The 18,976-nt window shown below is 36.0% G+C and overlaps 1 protein-coding gene across 1 annotated transcript in view; it reads left to right on the top strand.

The window, feature by feature from the left end:
• SGIP1 (SH3GL interacting endocytic adaptor 1) overlaps positions 1-18,976 on the top strand; it is a 125,002-nt gene that overhangs the window by 47,919 nt on the left and 58,107 nt on the right. Inside the window, exons 3-8 of the mRNA XM_070939480.1 lie at positions 592-616; positions 5,649-5,726; positions 7,822-7,878; positions 10,989-11,043; positions 11,748-11,923; positions 18,405-18,416. Coding sequence (XP_070795581.1) covers positions 592-616; positions 5,649-5,726; positions 7,822-7,878; positions 10,989-11,043; positions 11,748-11,923; positions 18,405-18,416 — 403 coding nt within the window. The remainder of the gene's footprint in view (positions 1-591; positions 617-5,648; positions 5,727-7,821; positions 7,879-10,988; positions 11,044-11,747; positions 11,924-18,404; positions 18,417-18,976) is intronic.

Raw genomic sequence — 18,976 nt, 5'->3', positions numbered from 1 at the left:
GCAGAAAGTTCTGTACATGTGCAGAGCATTCGTAATGACGTCTGGGAGGAGCCTCCCACTGCCGCAGCCGCTACCAGTTCGCCCAAACTGGGGCAAACTGGTAGAAACCCACCACTGATGTGTGTGGAGGAAAGCATATGTCTGCATAGAACAGCTTTCCCCGGTGTTGACATTTTCCACATTTGCAGATTTCAACTCAGAATCCTCAGTTGTAGCCATGCTGATAGGGGAATCTGGAAGCTGAAGTCCACTGGGAAAAGAGGGAGGCAGAATTGATGTTGGTATAATTTTTGCCAATTAAAAATGGGAGGAATGTAGGTTAAGGAGGCAGTAAGGAAAAATCCTATTTATGATATGAGATTTATGTACAGAGGCAGCAGTGCACCTTAATAATTTTATTTTGGGGGGTATGTTTGTTGCTTTATTCTTTATTATAGTACTATTTCATTAGAAACACTTGAAGCAAAAATATGATTTTAAGAAGTAAAGTCATTTTCAGTGCAACTATTTTATTCAGCAGTGGTGATTATTAAATTAATGTAGATTTTTTGATTCCTTATAGTAATAGAACCTATTTTAATTTTATTACAGAGGATCACCAGACCGAGATGGAACTGTAAGTTTTAAAGATATATCTTTCTGAAATTAGCCTTTATTTTCAATTAGGTGTATTCAATAGAAAATATGCCTGAAGCGTTCTTAAATCTTCTTCCCTATTTCTATTTTAATACTTTGAATATATTAACTATATTCTATAGTTAATATAGAATATTCTATATTTTAAATTTAGAAAATAAATTTCAATATATTCTGATTTTACTTGAATCCAGCCTAAACCCTTTACCTCCTCTACAAATTTCAAAAAGTTTAAAATATTATATCAAGATTTAAAATTGTAAAATCAGTTTCTTCAACCGGAGAAAATAGAAATAAGAAAGAAGGGCTGCTCTTAAATTATTGTTGCTTTCATTTATGGTCTTAGGATTTTCATACATACTAGAACTAATTTTAGAAAGAAACTTACGTCGGCTATTAGACTTTATGTTTGCAATAAAGAATGTTGGGCTCAGATACAAATTTAACTTTGTTTTATATTGATTCCTGATTTCAGAAGACTTCCTCATATTGATCTGGTGAGAAAAAAATGGGGGTAATTGTTGAGTATGCTCAATAGATCTTCACAAACAGAATGAAGACCCAGAAATTTCCTATTATTTGCTTTCATATTTTTGTATTTTATTCTATAATCTAATAAAAAATGTTATTAAAAAAAAGAATGAAGATCTAGAAATTATGAATCCTAAGGGCCTTTCCAGATGATACTTTTCTGAACAGTGAATGGACTTTGAGTACATGGGTTATGAGCTGGTTTCATGAAGTCCAATTGATGTCCAGAAAAAAGCATTTTCCCAGCATATTTAAGTCACTGGTGAATGTGAGTTCTCCTAGCTGGCATGTCCTTCTTGTTTGGCGGGGAAAGCTGTATTGGTTGAATTGTGGACTGAATCATATAAAATCTGTCTCATCATTAATGACCAGCAGACTCAACCTATTCTTTTATGATTCCTGATAGAAAGTTTCTTCCATTCTTTCTTTAAAAAAGTTTGTGTAATCCCTTACACAATACAGAAATACAGAATTCCATATGTTTATCCTTTTTAAGAAGTGATAAACATAAAGAATATTTTCATTTCCTTTTTAAAAGTAATCATCTATTATAAAAATTGTTTCTTTTAATTGAGTTCTTAGTTCGGAAGGTTTTATTAATATAGAAGTAATATGCCTTCCAGATACTTTTTTTAAAAAGTGTCTTCTGTGAAGTAAGGCATCTTCTGCTTCCTCACAGTTACACTTCTTAGTACTGCTGTTAGTTGAGAGTGAGCTTTGTCTTCTGGAAAGGTCCTAATACAATTTTTGCTGGCCTAACTTTTTGAACATCTGACCCAAGATCCTTAATCCTCCCTCCTTAACATAATTCCTTTTCAGCCCAATAGCAGTGATTTCCAAAGAACTGAATTGGGTAGAAATGCTTGTAGTTGCAATCGTAGGTTGAAAAAAGCTGGCATCTACACATCATCCTGCATCCCCCTTATGTCCGCTCATTGCATTTAATTTTTTCCCTTTTTCTTTTTAAACAAAAGTAGACCACACCTGGAACACTTATGTATAACAGTTTGGTCAAAGCTCTGTTCAGCAGAAGAAGAAGGAAAAAAAGACATAGACTTTCCTAACTTGCAAGCTGATTCATTCCTCAAGTCCCATTCGTAGTGCAGTCTAGTCTGTACTGATAATTTAAACTAGTGGTTCTTGAACTGCTTGACAAATTACACCTTTTCCCAGTCTTGGCTAACTTAATTCAATCATTCATTCATTCAATCAATCAATCAATCAATCAATCAATCATTCAATCAAATTTTTATGGCCATTGATCTCAGTCAACAAATCTGGGCAACAATAAAGCAATAAAAACAGTCAAACCAATAAAAATACTAAACCCGTCCAATGAAATATGCATAGGAGCAATATACTTGGTACGCTCCCGCTCTCAGTGTACCAAGTATATTGCCATGTATGCACCAAGACAAATTCCTTGTGTGTCCAATCACACTTAGCCAATAAAAAATTCTATTCTATTCTGTTCTGTTCTGTTCTGTTCTGTTCTGTTCTGTTCTGTTCTGTTCTGTTCTGTTCTATTCTATTCTACTCTACTCTACTCTACTCTACTCTACTCTACTCTACTCTACTCTATTCTATTCTATTCTATACTATTCTATTCTATTCTATTCTTTACATGGCTACTTAGCAACATAGCCAGGAAATGGGACCCTTGACACAGTCAGTGGCCCAGTACATAGCCAGAAGTTTAAAGTATTATGAAAAGCTAACATGGTTTGAACCATTCTGATCTCTGAAAGAAAAATGTTCCATAGAACAAGGGTCACTGTTCTGGTCCTGCCAGCTGACATTCTTAGATCAGTGGTGGTTAAACTGGGGATAATTACCCAAAGTTATAATTTGGCATATCCTGGGAACAATGGAACAATTCATAATAGAGCCTTTTTTCTGTGGGTGTAATGACTCCAACTGGTGCAGAATGCGTTGTGCAGAATGACCATTCTGCTCAACCTGATTGGACAGGCAGAAACTCTTGAAAAAGGTGATCCCTCAGCTATCCCAGTCCTAGCCATGTAAGGCTTTAAAGGTAATCCAACAGTACCTTGAATTGCACCTGGAAACACATCAGTAAGTGTAAGCAGTGCAGCTCACACGGAAGTAGTGTTACATGTGCCAAATATCTGGCAACATTTACTGTCCATGCAACCACATTCTGCACCAGTTGGAGTCATTACTCCCACAGAAAAAAAAGGGTTTATTGTTTTACACAAGCATCTCAGTAATAGTTGTCTCAATCCAGATCCTCAATTCACAAATAAGCCATTATGAATTGTTCCATTGTTCCAGGATATGCCAAATTGTCAATTTGGGTAATTATCCCCAGTTTAACTACCACTGATCTAAGCACAAGAAAGAGTTGGTAGCTTTCCTGGAGCTGCTATTAGACATGGAGGCAACAAAATACAGTCCTTTCTTTTTTAAACACATCCCAGATTGCCTACATCATTCTGAAAGTGGAGCCCATAGGTTTTGCATATAGCATGTCCACCATGACTTTGTCACACAGATGAAATAATTGTGTTCTTGGATCTCAGTGTTTGAAGCAAATACAGAAGCCAGATCATTTGCATGATGATGTCATGACAGATGTGTTGTCCTTTGCCTTTGTTATCATCCTACAAATATCCTAAAATCTGTGTTTTGCCCTTGCCGTATCTTACTAGCAACTTTGGGAGACAAGCAATTTATATTGTGGAAATAAAGAGGGAATGAGTAAGTCTTCCCTGCCATTACTCGCTGTCTTGATCTATTTTTCCTTCCCACTTTTTGCAATCTTGGTTAGTGGATTATTTTTAACAGCCAAGCATGTTTTTTTCCACACAACTTCGAATTTGGCTCATAGAGTTTAAATCAAATCAAATCTTCCTTAAAGTCATAGACCAGCATTGACTCAGCCATACTGATAATGTGCTTGTGTAGTTTTCCGTTCCTCCTATCTTTCCATTTTCAAGCAAAATCATATTTCTGAAAACTTTAAAACGAGAAAGGGAGCTTATCAAGCAGGCAACTTTCTTATAAGTTTGCCTTCTGTCTTCAGTCTTTGGCTTCATCATTACTACCGTTAGTCTAGTGCAGAGGTGGGCAAATGTGGCTCTTTTACAACCTGTGAACTTCAACTCCCAGAATTCCTGAGACAGCTGTCTCAGGAATTCTGGGAGTTGAAGTCCACAAGTTATAAAAGAGCCACATTTGCCCACCCCTGGTTAATGTATTCACTGTCTGTGACAGTGACACCTAGTTCTTTTTCTGGGTTTCAGTACTGCTGAAGTCTGAAACTGAAGATTATTTTTATCTAATAATTTTGCATTCTTTCAAATGACATTACTTGCTTTTCTATGTGACTATGGAGATTCTCAGTCATCCAGGTCATGGTTGTCCCAAAGATGCTTTTTCAAGACGCAACTGGACTTTCTGATTTTTCTGTGATGACATTTCGCTTCTCATCCAAGAAGCTTCTTCAGCTCTGACACCATTCCCCACTATCCTGTCAGCTCTGAAGAAGCTTCTTGGATGAAAAGTGAAACATCTTCAAAGAAAAACCAGAAAGTTCAGTTGCCTCTTGAAAAAGCACCTTTGGGATTTCTATTCTATAGTTTCTAAAATATGTTAAATGTCTCTTAAAATGGTATAAGAAATTTTCTTGCTTTGTGGGACACGTTTACTCTGACTAAAATGATTGGGACTATATTCCAGTCAGCGGATTTCCCATCAGTGGATTTCCCATCCCAAAAGTTCCCAATTTTGTTCCTAGTTTCAAAGTTTGATATTGTAAATAATCCTAAATCTAAGAAGAGCTGTTTATTTTGTAAACTCAAGGATTAATTGCAAATTTCTGGATGTGGCATCTCCATTATTACAAAACAAATTTTCAATTTTTATAGTTTCTATCCCATCTTGGAGTAACAACCCAATACAATCCATGACTACAGTTTCTAGTCTTAAGAAAATACCTTCTTTCCTACAACTATTCAAAACTTACTGAACACCAAAATACTATTGACCTCTTCTCTTACAGAAAAACAGGATGAATTTAGGATCTCATCCCTTTTATATAGTTCAATGATTGCTTAATTAAATTATTCCTAAGATTGATCTGTCCAGTTTTATTGGAAAAGATATACTACATTGAAATACAAAATTGAAAAGGCTATTGACTGATGAAAAAAAAGAGAGGAGGAAGGTGTGGTTTTGAAATACATAGCAATCTAATGTTCTGTTAATAGACCATGAGATGGTATCTTAAAATCATGATAGCTGTCAGCTGAATTCCCTTAAAATGCTTAACGTCTGCTGAATAGAGCGGTACTCTATGTTCCAAAATAGTCTGCTGATAGCAACATTAATTTGGCAAATAATTCCTTCAGAAAGTGCATTTTCAGCTTGCTTACTCCATGTAGTTTCATGTATTTTTTTTTAAGTCAAACCACCAAACACTTTAACCCTTTTTCTACAAAAAACAAAATCCATTCCAGCCACCCAGCCCTCATCCTCATGATCCATCCTACAATAGCAAACCAGAATATACCCAGGAAGGCGGAAAAGCAGTTTCGGTAAGAATGTGAATATTGGCTTAAAGCTTCAAGTGGGTTGGTTACAATAATGTTGAAACCGCAACAGTTTTGTTTTGTCTTTAAAATACACCAATGCCTGTTTGATATTCTTCACGTGTTACTTATTTCAATGTAATTTCACCATTGGTGCTCCAGATAGGATGACTAACTCTTCACTTTTACACGAAGTACAATCTAAGTGGTGTAGCTCTTTGTAATTGGCAAGTGGATTTTTGTCAATGAACAGATTTTCTAAGTTCTGTTCAAGGTTTTCTGGTATGGCACCCAGTGTGCCAATAGCCACTGCAGCAACCATGGATGGTTCTTACATGTTTCTAATATATGTTCATATTTATTTATTAGATTTTTGTATCCTGCCTTTATTATTTTGATAAATAACTCAAGGCGGTGAACATACCTAATACTCCTTCCTTTTCCTATTTTCCCCAGAACAACAACCTTTGAGGTGGGTTGGGCTGGTAGAGAGGTGACTGACCCAAAGTCACCTGGCCAGCTTTCATGTTTAAGGCAGGACTTGAACTCACAGTCTCCTTCTTTCTAGGCTAGCACCTTAAAGCATATATATACGGTACCTAATCATGGTTAGATATTAATTAGTGTTTTGTAATAGAAAGCTTTTGGACGGGGGGGGGGGAATTAAGTAATAATAATTCAAATAAATTAGATGGAAAACAGAATGTTTGTTTTATGAAGCTTGGCTTAAAATGGTATTTATAAAAGAAAACCTTGGCTATATTATGTTAATAATACATTATTTTGAAATGAAACTATACATATTATAAGCCAACAAACCTTTAAATATTCTAGGATTGTTATTATTGTTATATATACTGTTGGGCAGCATTACTTGGTCTGCTGTGTGGATGCTTAGGTGGTTTAGGAGTGGGGAATTTTTGGTGGGTGAGAGTGTGTCTGGGAATTGTCATGTGTGTTGGGCTTGGTCTCTGGGTGTTATGTGAATTTCGTTGTATGGGTGTACTGTGTATATACATACAATGACAATATACTTTATATATATATATATACAACATTGGGAAATTATGTCATAATGTACCAGCATAGTAAATGTGTGGATTCAAGCAGTATGTCCTTTTGCAATTGACAGATGGAAATTTTGTCAATGCATAATTTTCTAACTGTTGTTCAAGATTTTCTAGTATGGCATCCGGCATGCCGATAACAATTGGGGCCACTGGTTATGCTATAATCTTTTGATTTTAATTTTCAGATCTTTATATTTTGTGATCTTCTCCAATTATTTGTCTTCTATTCCAGCTATCCCCTAGTGATGCCCCTAGATAATTGACATCAATTATCCACACTTTCTTCTTTTCAATCACAATTAGGTCTGGTGTATTATGAGCCAATAATTTATCAGTTTATATTTGGATATCCCACAGTATAACTCAGCATTCTTTCTCTCAATGACTTCAGGGTCTTAGGCTAAGCCATCTAAAAACCTGCTATATGAGCCTATGATGCAGGGTTGCGGGAATTAAATCTGGGACTTTTGCCACTGAGTTATCATCTCTTGCATAGTTGTCTTATACTTATAAGAGCTGTGGTGGTGCAATGGTTAGAATGCAATACTGCAGGACACTTCTGCTGACTTCCGGCTACCTGCAATTCGCAGATCGAATCTCACCAGGCTCAAGGTTGACTCAGCCCTCCATCCTTCCAAAGTTGGTAAAATGAGGACCCAGATTGTTGGGGGCAATATGCTGACTCTGTAAACTGCTTAGAGAGGGCTGTAAAAGCACTTTGAAGCAGTATATAAGTCTTAAGTACTATTGCTATACTCTATTTGCCAATGAAAATTATCATATTTATTTACAATTCCTACACTCTCAGCTTTGGAATAGTTGAGAGTTCAAGAATGAAAAGCTGCTTTCCAGATGCAGAGTAAAGAATCTGGAATGGCCTTTTTAGTTATTTGTAATGGAGTGATCGATGTCGGGGCATTCCTCCATTGAAAATATTGAGTTTTTCATGTCTTCTAAGAAATTATAGCATTTAATTTTTTCCCTTCTTTTAACAACAAAAACAAAAACATTGTTTAAACTATGTATTACAGAAGAGAACAAATGGTGCTCCAAATGGATTTTATTCAGAGATTGACTGGGAAAGATATGTAAGTAATAGTAATTTAAAAACCCTGCTGTTGACAGCAGTCTTTTAAAACATTGTTCCAGTGAGACTTGGTTATTTATTTGCATGCTTATTATTGTGTCATAGTGACTATGAATTATGTTTTTAGCTTATCCTATCATGTCAGCACAAAATCAATAACACCACCTGCATGTAAAGTATTCTGCTGATACATCCGCTTACCAGATATATCCCTGCAATTGGCCAGGACTGATTTTTTCCCCCATGAAACATAACTAGGTTATGTATAGAAGAGATCAGCCATGTCTATCTTTGCCCTTGCTAATAAGCTCCACCAACTGACGAATTGAAAGGATCCCGAACTGAATAAACCTTTGCTGATTGTTTGGGACGCTGAAAAGTAAAGAAATAGTAATGGAGTCTATTATCTTCCCCAAATTTGTGGTCAGTGAGACCTCAACTACTTTTTTGAACCTTCCAGCAAAAGCTAAGGCTAGAAGGAGCTGAAATATGTGAAATATACACATTTACCAGTGGTGAAATCCAATTTTTTTAACTACCGGTTCTGTGGGCGTGGCTCGGTAGGTGTGATGTGGCTTGGTGAGCGTGGCAGGGGAAGGATACTGCAAAATCCCCATTCCCATCCCACTCCAGGGGAAGGATATTACAAAATCTCCATTCCCACCCCACTCTGGGGCCAGCCAGAGGTGGTATTTGCCTATTCTCTGAACTTCTCAAAATTTCCACTACCAGTTCTCCAGAACCTATCAGAACCTGCTGGATTTTACCCCTGACAATTACCAAATAAATAAATAAATAAATAAATAAATAAATAAATCTAGCTTCACTACAGCAGAAATTTAGAACTTTTCCACATAACCAACTTTTTGTCTCCCAACCCTACTCAGTTCAGTTTAAAAGGTATCCAAGGTTGATTTGAGCTGTGTTCACTGATTTAAGATCTATTTGGACATCAAACCAGTACAAGTGCAGTCATGTTTATTATATCTTTGTGAGGCAACACTTCACTGTTTCTTCACCCCTCTGGCCAAGAGCTGAGCGAAGAGAACTGCAAACTGGTCATGGCTCACTGGTTATCCTTCCAAGCTGGAAATAACCAAAGACCTTGTCCATTCCCTCAGTTTATCAGATGCACGCCTATAAAAGAATATTGCTTCCTCTCAGAACAAACAGAAGAGGAAATAAATTGTTAGTCTTCCCCATCTAGTGTTTCTTATGTACAGTATATGAACACTTGGCCCATTTGATTTGGAAACAAAAGAAATATTGCAATCATTTGAAGGGAAGCTCAGTTTGAAGGGAAGCTCAGTTTCAGACATATTGCTAATATGAAAACCATCCTCATAGGAGAAATTTACATTTCGACTGATAATGTTTTAACTTAACTTGAAAAGACATTGCACACGCTTATAGTTTTCACTTTAGTATTTGCAGAGCTGAATTAGTCAAGATAGAGCATGGGTGTCAAACTCGATTTTATTGAGGGCTGCATCAGGGTTGTGCTTGACCTCGGGGGGCAGGGGGGCATGGCCAGGGTGGGTGTGGGCAGGGTGAGTGTGGCCAGCTTGATGTCACTCAAGGAGGGGGGCTGTGGTAGCCCAAGAACTCTGCCAGCGAAAATGGGTTCCCGAACTCTGTTTTGCTGGCAAAACTTCTTTCCAAGGTGGCCCAGGGTGGCCCAGGGCCAGATCTAAGCACTCTGTGGGCCGGATCCAGCCCCTGGGCCTTTAGTTTGACACCCCTGAGATAGAGTATGTTGCTTTGTTTAATCTCTCATCATATATGTCTTTAATTCCTATGTGTATTCTTTATTTTGTTAGGTAGAGAAATGTATGCATCATAAACGGTGTAGATATATAGTAATACTATTTTGCAAGATATCCCCTAGGAGGTTAGATGTTTAAATTAAAATATTTTTATGTTTACTGTCTAATAAGTTGAATGACACGTATGCAGGTACAGTGTGTATTTAATGCTCAGGTGGTCCTCAACTTACAATCACAATTGGGATCAGAACTTCTCAGCTGTTAAGTGAATCACACCTGATTTTAGTATCTTTTTTGCTATGGTTGTTAAGCAAATCATGCGGTCATTAGACAAATTCCCCCACTGACTGCTTGCTGAAAGTCAGCTGGGAAAGTCACAAATGGCAATCACATGACCTCTGGACTCTGCAACCATTGTAAATACATGCCAGGTGCTAAGTGCCCAAATTTTATCATATGACCTTGGGAATGCTGTGATGGTTGAGGACTGCTTATAAGTCATTTTTTTCAGTGCTATTGTAACTTTGAACGGTTGCAAAATGAATGATTATAAATTGAGAACTACCTGTATATAATCATCTACTTGTAGAGCATGTTCAAGAAAGTTAACAGACTTGAAAAAAAAATTACAGTATAAAAACAATGATAAAGAAATAAAATACACACCCTGTCAGGAATAAAGCCCAACAAAAATATATTATTTATATTACAATACTAGCTGGCTCATATGCCCACTACCAGGGAGAAGGGCCAAGTCTTTAAAGACCAGCAAATTTGGGGCCAGCTAAATTTTGGTGGGGGAAGGGAGGATATTCTATAGCACACAGTAGATGGGATTTGGAAAATGTAAATTCTCTCAGATTTTGTAGAATAGGCAGAAATTGGAGAGATAGTCCTTCGAATCACCAATGTCTATGCTGTGTAGAGCTTTAGAGATAACCACTGCACCTTGAATTGTATCTGAAAACCCACTGATATCCAGTGCACCTAATACAATAACAGTATTACATAGACTTATTGAGGGGAACCCATTCTGCTTGCTCTCACTTTTTGGATCAGCTGTAGCTTTAAGGACAGTCCCATATATAGAATTCATTGCTGCAGTCCAAATAAGGTATGAATGATTGTGCCCAGACGTTATATGTCGGATTACTTTTTAATGATATATGGCTGGATTTTTTTTTCTGTTAATGATTATTTTTGTTGTAGCAATTTTTTTGAATTAGGAGGCCTTATAAATTCTCAAAATGAATAAGTAAAAGCCTCATTAATGAAATTTTGAATAAAAGGGGAAAAAGAAAAGAATGTTTATATTTTGACTCCTTCACTATATTTGCCATACCAGAATTCACCTGAACTTGATGAAGAAGGGTACAGCATCAGACCCGAAGAACTAGGCTATATCCTTTATTTTTAATTTGCAACTTCTTCGCTCAGACAGGTGGCTTGCAGATGATCTAGCTACACCTGCCAGAATTCCCAGCTCCTTCTCAAACTCAGTCTTCCCAATGTCTAACTTTTCTGATATCGAAAAAAAAAAAATCCAACAGAGAGAAAAAGAATAGGATTCCAGTATTATCAGCATTTTTAATCCTAAATTCCCAGTAGATATATATTGTGCCATTGGGAAGAGATTGCCTAATTCCAGATGCCATCTGCTCCTATAATGGTGAATTCTCTAAAAGGGAGCTTTTTCAAGAGGCAACTGGACTTTCTATTTTTTCTTTGAAGGCGTTTCATTTCTCATTCAAGAAGCTTCTTCTGCTCTCTTCTTCTTGGATGAGAAGCGGAACATCTTCAAAGAAAAATCTGAAAGTTGTCTCTTGAAAAAGCACCTTTGGGACAACTATGACCTGGATGTCTGAGAATCTCCATAGACATCTCTACAATGGACCGTATTCAAGGCTCTTTCGAGCTCCTTAGCACTGTCTGATTTCCCCCTCTAAATTTAGAGCTTTACTGTACTATACTAAAATTGTATTGTATGCCACTGGAATGATACCATTCATTTAAAACTGGTGCCTTGATAGGTGTATCCTGAAACTGAAATAATGTTGTATTGTAGCCTACAGATTGGTTGCATTTTTCTTTAACTGTGATCTACCTACCAAAGGAAAGCACTTTTATTCTTCAAGTGAATCTGAAGAGGAAGAGGAGGCACACAAGAAATTCAACATTAAGATTAAACCTTTGCAATCTAAAGACACTCTTAAAAGTGCAGCAACTGTTGATGAACTGAAAGCTTCTATAGGCAATATTGCACTTTCACCTTCGCCAGTGGTAAGCAACATATTTTTAATTTGCTACTTCCTAAGATGTCCCAAATTGCATTTGGCTTATTTTGCAGGTATGCCATACAATCAGTTTATGTTATTCATCTCCTCCAAATTTGGTTTTGTCAAGTATTTCACACAACGTAAGGGCTTCCTACAAACCATTTTAGGTTCAAGATACAGTGAAAAATATAATGACTTCCATAGCTACTTCGCACTTTTGACAGATCTTTTAAAGAGAGAAGTTACAGTTAAGGAAGTCACAGCAATTTTCTCTGCATGCTGCTATTATGGTTTTAGAAATGAATACATGGCATGGATATGATCTATATTTTAAAAAGCATTTTGAAAAGCATTTGAAAGAGAAATAAGAGGCCACTTATTCGAAATAGTCATGAAATGGCTACAATTCAGAGATTTTTTTTTAAAAAAAAATTAAACTGAGCTGTTTGCTCTCCCATTTTTATGTCACTTATTGGAAATTGGGTTTCCAATTTCCAAAAGGGATCCAGTATAAAAAGATGAAGAATGTCATTAGAAATTTGCAGGTCAGAGATAAGAGATTTAAGAGATGCAGAAGTGATTGGTAGCATTACTAGGACCTGAATAATGTACCTTTTACTCTAGTGCAAAGCTTTTATTTCTAGAAGTTTAATATGACAAGAATTCTCAAGACCTGATATTTTTAGTCAGAGTAATTCTGGCCAATTTGTTGGCAATGTCTAGAGTGACAAGATGCTCTCTATTATAGCACTATCTCAGTATGTCCTTCCTTTCACCTATCTGTTTAGAGATGGCTGCATTCTGTGGTTTTTGTTATGACTTTTGTATCTCTATTCTTCAAAATTAAGTCTTCAGTTTTTCTCTCTTGGCTTGAGACTAATACCATTAGTGTTCCCAGGCTAGCTTTGTCTCTACCCCAATATTGTTACGAATACAAGTTTTCTGTATAACTGTTTGCTCACTACGGCTTACATGTTCTATGCTTGTTTCCTGTTACCTACTGATCACAGTGATGATCACAGGTGATCAGTATTTTTTTATTTCAAAGAGATTCATCTCAAATTGAATGAACTTCTTAGCATTTATTTCTTTCTACCCCACCCCATTCCCGTAGAAGACAATATAAACATGAATGATTTGGTATTATTATTATTAAGCATGACAAATGGGCCCTGTCCCTTTTGCATACTTACTGCTTATCCTAAAGTGTTCTCTATCTCTAACAAATTGAACAGCAGATTATTTTTTTATCAAAACATTGATTTTTTTAAAAAAAACTAGCTAATGTCATATGCTGAATAAGTAGGATTTCAGGAAAAACAACTTTAGAGATTGCAGCTTTCAGTTTCCAATTACCTATATACATTTGGCTTCTAGAATGTTATAAGAACATTGGAGGTCAGTGTCATTAATAGAGTTCTGTATTGTTATCACTGCTTCTGAACATCATCAATTTATCTAGATCACCTTTCCCCAATCTTTCCAGCTTCATGGACTGGCAGAGACAGCAACTGGGGGTGGGGAAGGGGATTGTTTTGTTCACAAATGTAGCTGAGTGCGTGTGCACTCACCTACCACTTCAGTGGCCCAGTTCTGAACAGGCTGTGGCCTGGCAGAGAGCCATGGCCCGGGGGTTAGGAACCCCTGATCTAGATGGCATGTGCTAGCCTTCTAACCCTTACATCAGTTAGCCAAGTCATTGGCTGATCCACCAAGGTTTCTAGATACATATAACTCTATTTCTTATCAAAACTCAATTTTCAGAAATGGATACCTGCTCATTGTCCTGTCTAAGAAATCTTCCCACTTCCTCAAAGCAATAGGCTCTTTCTCCAATGCAGCACATGGCTGTCAATATGGAAAAAGGCACTCAAATAAGTACCATTCAGTGGTAAACAGGAGATATACTGTAAGTCAGTGGTGGGTTGCTACCGGTTTGCCCCAAATTGGGCGAACTGGTAGCGGCGGTGGCAGGAGGCTCCGCCCACCCTCCCAGATGCTTCTGTGCATGCACGAAGTGTCACGCATGCGCACGCCCACAAGCGAACCAGTAGTGACAGGTTTTGAAACCCGTCCCTGATATAAGTCCAGTGGTCTTACGTCAGAACACCTTAGAGAGAGTTTGTACTTTACAGATATCCGAGGATGAATTATATTAGCCAGTTCAAGGCTTCTCTGTCCAAACAGAGCTACTCAAACAACATATTGACCCAGGATTTTTATTGAGTTTTGTTTCTGCTGCATCTGATGATTAATTCATTAAACACTAAATAGTACTTACTTTCATCCCACACAGGTGATTAGCTTCTAATTGCCTCAACTATGATTCAATGGGGTGATTTGTTCATCAGGTAGATACTTATATATCTACTTTGGACATCAACCATTTTAATAGCATTCCTTCACAAAAATTATGCAAATGAATTGTAAGTCTATAAGTTTATCACTCTCATCATAATAGTATCTGACCATTCTTTTGTGGAAAAGGCAGCAGTACAAAAAGAAGATAATTGCAACATTCCCCAAATGGTCCCTGGGTATTATTAATTACTAGATTTATAAGAAATGATTAGGAGTAAATAATAAAGTTGTACATGCCCTAATTGCATAAAGTTTCCAAATTTTCAGTTAAAGAAACTATATGGCTTTGTTTCTTCTATCATTTGGCTTTAACAACATAGAATCCAACAACGTACTGGATACGCAACTGGAAACAAATTTAGCTAATCTAAAGTTGTGCAAATTGTTTGAAACCTAATGTTGGGATAACATCTATGCCTTCATCATTTATTACTGCACGAAGTCCCAACTTTTATGCATTGCGGGTGTATGTGCTATTTGGTGATCTTTATTTCAGTAAACGAACCTTGCAATCGTTATGAATTCACAAGGCTGATGCAGCTGGGTTTGAAAGCAACAGTGTGTTATATTGTAGTATATGGAAATCAAGTTCAAGAGGTGATTTGTAACACTCATTTCCTGGACTGTAGAAGACATGGAAGCTGTTAATCAGAATGATGACTTTGTTGCATTGGAGAGAATGCAGCTTCCTAATCAAGTGATGCCATACAGTTTTAAGGAAGCTTCTAGAGCTGTAATGTTTTTCATGAATGCAGGATGCTGAAAAGAATAACTTAAATGGCTTTATACTATGAAAAGGGAAATTTAGAATGTACAGTGTCATTTTTTTAAATTGAGTAGGGCTATACTTTATATTAGTGAGATGTATTGTGTATTCAACTGTTTGCATAATAACGTAAAATCTCTGGAGCATTTAAACCAAGCTCTCTTGATTTGAAAAGTAATATCCCTTGATTAGCAGCATTTGAATTCAATTTTATGTGCAAAAACTATTATATATTTATTTTGGAATTTGCTTTTGGCAAAAAGAGGGTTTTTCTAAGGTTTCTGTGAGCTGTTGTCCATCATGCTACCTTGATCGGAAAGTTAGGTATGCTGGATTAAAATCCTCTTTTTTTTTTTTTTTTTTTTTAGTATTTCTAGTCAGAATATAATTGGCTTTTTCAAGAACTTGTTTTGTTTCTTAGAGCAGTTTTCCCTTTATAGCTGTAATAGTATAGATGTTGGTTCTAATTGTTGCAGCAAAATTCAGGAGAAATGATACCCTTTTAAAAATATTTCAAAAGAAGTTTGTTCAGGTAGTATTACAAAAGTAAATAGTAATTGGAATATTATTATGGTAGTCCAGAAGTTCTCTAATAGCCAGATTTAGTTTACTCAAGAAGAGAGAATTACATACTATATATGGGAAAGTGTGCTTACATGGTTCATAATGTATATCTAATGGATTTAGACCCAGATGTTCATAAAATAGAATTTAATATATTTGGGGGGAAAACACTTTTTGTGGTTTGGTTTCTCCTTTCCCTGCAGCTTCTTCTAAAACTGCTCTAAGAGTTGAAAAGCTACCTAAAACAGCATAAGAACAACACAGTGGGGAAATATGAAATGTCCCAAAATTGTTATCTCACCTTTTGTTCTAGCAGAACACTTTTTTTAAAATGCTGATTTCCTTTGGAAATAAAGTCATGTGATTCACAAAGGTCCAGAGATAACCAATTTAAATTTAAAAGTGCTATATTTTTGAAGCAAATTGAAATGCTATAATCCAACTCTTGTTTTGCCCCATAGAGTTGATTATATAACTAACATTTTCTTCTTTTGCTCCTGAATATATGACTCTTAGTGATGCTAATTTAAGGTTTAGATGTCTCATGAGCTGAAAATCCACCACGAGTCTCTTTTTCTTGCTGGAAAGCAGCACCTGAAAAAATTAGAGCCAAACTAATAGCAGGACTGAAATTACTTCATCTGCATCTTTGTGCAGTATTAGGACAGAAATGGAGAACATTTGCCCTGTTAAAATGTAAAAAGAAAGGCTGGTACAAAGCATATATTCTATATATGCTTGTTGTTGCTCAACAAGAAGTCATTCCCATTTTATATGACTTTGGGGGGATATATGGTTGCAGCATATATTTTGGCTATAATTCTTTCTATAATGGGATTAATTATGCCTTTCTTTAAAGAGATTAGTGAGCAGCAGAGCTACAGTATTTTAAAACTGTTTTTTCCAGGTATCATTGCTGTTTAATTTATTTTGGAAATGCAAGAAACATAAGCCCATCTTAAAAATTTTGCCTCAAACATCACTGTTATAAAATCATGACTCACTGGTTATAGCAGGGTTTGCTTGAAATCTGATGGAAGAAATGTTAAATAAATTTAGCAATTATTTGCTCTTAGAAACATTATGATTAGCTCAATAACGTATTATAAGCCACCTAGATGATGCATTAGTTTTCTACGAAGAAAATCTGATGATGGTGTGTGTTTCTGTGTGATGAATGTTGAAGAGCTGTTCTTCAAGGTGATGTGTTAACAAAATAATTTTTGTGAGATGGTTATACTGCCAACCTCATTGTTGAGAATTTATGCCCAAATAATTCAATGTAGTTAGACGAAGAGGAAAAGATCAGTCTGCCCTTTTTCCCTCCTTCTTTCTCCCTACTTACTCTAATAGACTTAGCAAGGCTTTGCCATACTCCATAGTCTACTTTAGATAATGACCATCTGCTCAAGCATAGAAAAAATATGATGGGGGAGCACTTGGGAGCAAGTAACATTTTTAATGTCCTACACTATTTAAAAGGAAAAAGAAGGGGGGAAAATAATTAGGAATTGACACACGATAGAAAAGATCGGGTTAGTTTAAACCCTTTTGTAGTACTTTGTCAAAGAAAAACTACCTTCTCAACTAACTCGTCTCATACCTTATGGAGATGGTTAATAGATAATTATGGGCTGAAAATGAAGCGGCAGCAAAGATTTCATTTCTTGTATCTGGTGAAGGAATTAGTATTTAGAGCCTTCTGTTGAATTTTAATTGGATTCTATTTGATTACGAAAGGAAGTGTGCTGTTCCAATACATAATCAGTAAGTTTTCTTCTCAATTCAATTGTTTAATAGTTTCTGACTGCAAAGCTATGCACCATTACTTGTGAGCAAGTCTCATTGAACACAATATGTCTTGCATCAACAGATATGCATAAGATCTGAACCTGCTTAAGCTGAGAACAATCTGTCAGGTTTTTTTACGATTATATTTATCATCCCATGTTATCAGAAACCAGTATGTTTTATATTTTGTTATCCTTCTTAGCCAGGATAATAACCTTATGACTGGTATTTCTTGAGCATTTACTTTTTTTCAAGGCAATTACATTAGTTAGATGTTGGATTTTAATTGGAAGTTTAACAAAGCAGGCTGTATCATCATTTTTTTCTTTAATGGATAACAGTGGAACTCATTTTAAATTTAAATTTTTTTCTGATTGATCAGAGACAAATAAAATAACACCAAAATAATACAAATATGCTTAGTTTCTTTGATGGGTCACAGATAATCATTAAGGTCCATCACATTTGTTTGATTTTAATTAGTAGCTAAGCTAATCGATTACGCATTGAGAAATATTAGACTGTACATCAATTGGATCTTTGCAATGTTTCGGTGTTATGATTCTATGCGAACTCATGCTAAATAGTCTTCTCTATTTTGGCTACTGTCCAGTGGTGTGTGAACAACTTTGGCCACTGCTGGCATTCTGGGAGTTGAAAAATATCCAGGCTAAGGAAGGCTGCTTTATGGTGAACCTCTTTAATCCCATTGCAATTTGTTTCTGAATAAGTAGGCATAGCCTATGAATTTTATGAATGCCCATTTCTTTTTGACTTTCTCTTTTGTCTATGGTAATAAAACTTTTAGTCTTTTCATTGTTACAAATTTATCTTCATGGGAACTTTTGAAAGTAAGTTTAATTAAAATTAATTTATTTCTGAATAGATGTCTTTAGGACTGATCTGTAAAATATTTAATGTATCATTTCATTAGTTTTTCATGGATGATGTACAGTGGAAAATGCCTATTTTTTTCTCTTCTTTATCTTAATGCATTTTGCAGAGGAAAAGTCCGGTAAGAAGTCTTCTTCTTCCCTAATACTCTCATTTTATTGGATGTAAGCAGTTTCTGCATGTGTGTGTATGCACATACACATACATACATACTTTGTAATATTTGGGAGGTAGTGCTGTCAGGTTATTCATTCATGTCATTTCATAAGAAGGAATAAACGAAGGACAATTTTGGGCATTTAGGCTCTGAGAAGGAAGCACAGTTCTTCCCCACATATTGCCAGCAGCACTAATGGGAAATAAAAAATAGCTGCATGTTATTTGAATTATTTCCTTTCCCTGAAGAAGCAGGAACCATGTTATCCATGCAGGCCACCTGTGCCTCTCAAGCTAATTGTCCTTCTAAAATTGTTGGAATAAATAGGCAATCAGTGAGGATTTGAGATGTGAGATTCCAAGGTAACAAAATTCATTTTGAACTTTTGAGGTACAACTTGATAAAAGATTTGAAGATTAAATACCGTTCAGTATAACAGGGAAGCATCAAAGTATCATCAATCTTCCAATGAGAATGGGAAAAAAAAAAGCATGGATAAAAGATCTTTTAGGGAATATTTAGCC

Source organism: Pituophis catenifer, unplaced genomic scaffold, assembly GCF_029215685.1.
Source record: "Pituophis catenifer annectens isolate HBS135680 unplaced genomic scaffold, rPitCat1.0.hap2 SCAF_3, whole genome shotgun sequence".
Lineage (NCBI taxonomy): Eukaryota > Metazoa > Chordata > Lepidosauria > Squamata > Colubridae > Pituophis > Pituophis catenifer.
The sequence above is the reverse complement of the archived record's forward strand: the minus strand, read 5'-3'. Positions and strand labels throughout refer to the sequence as shown.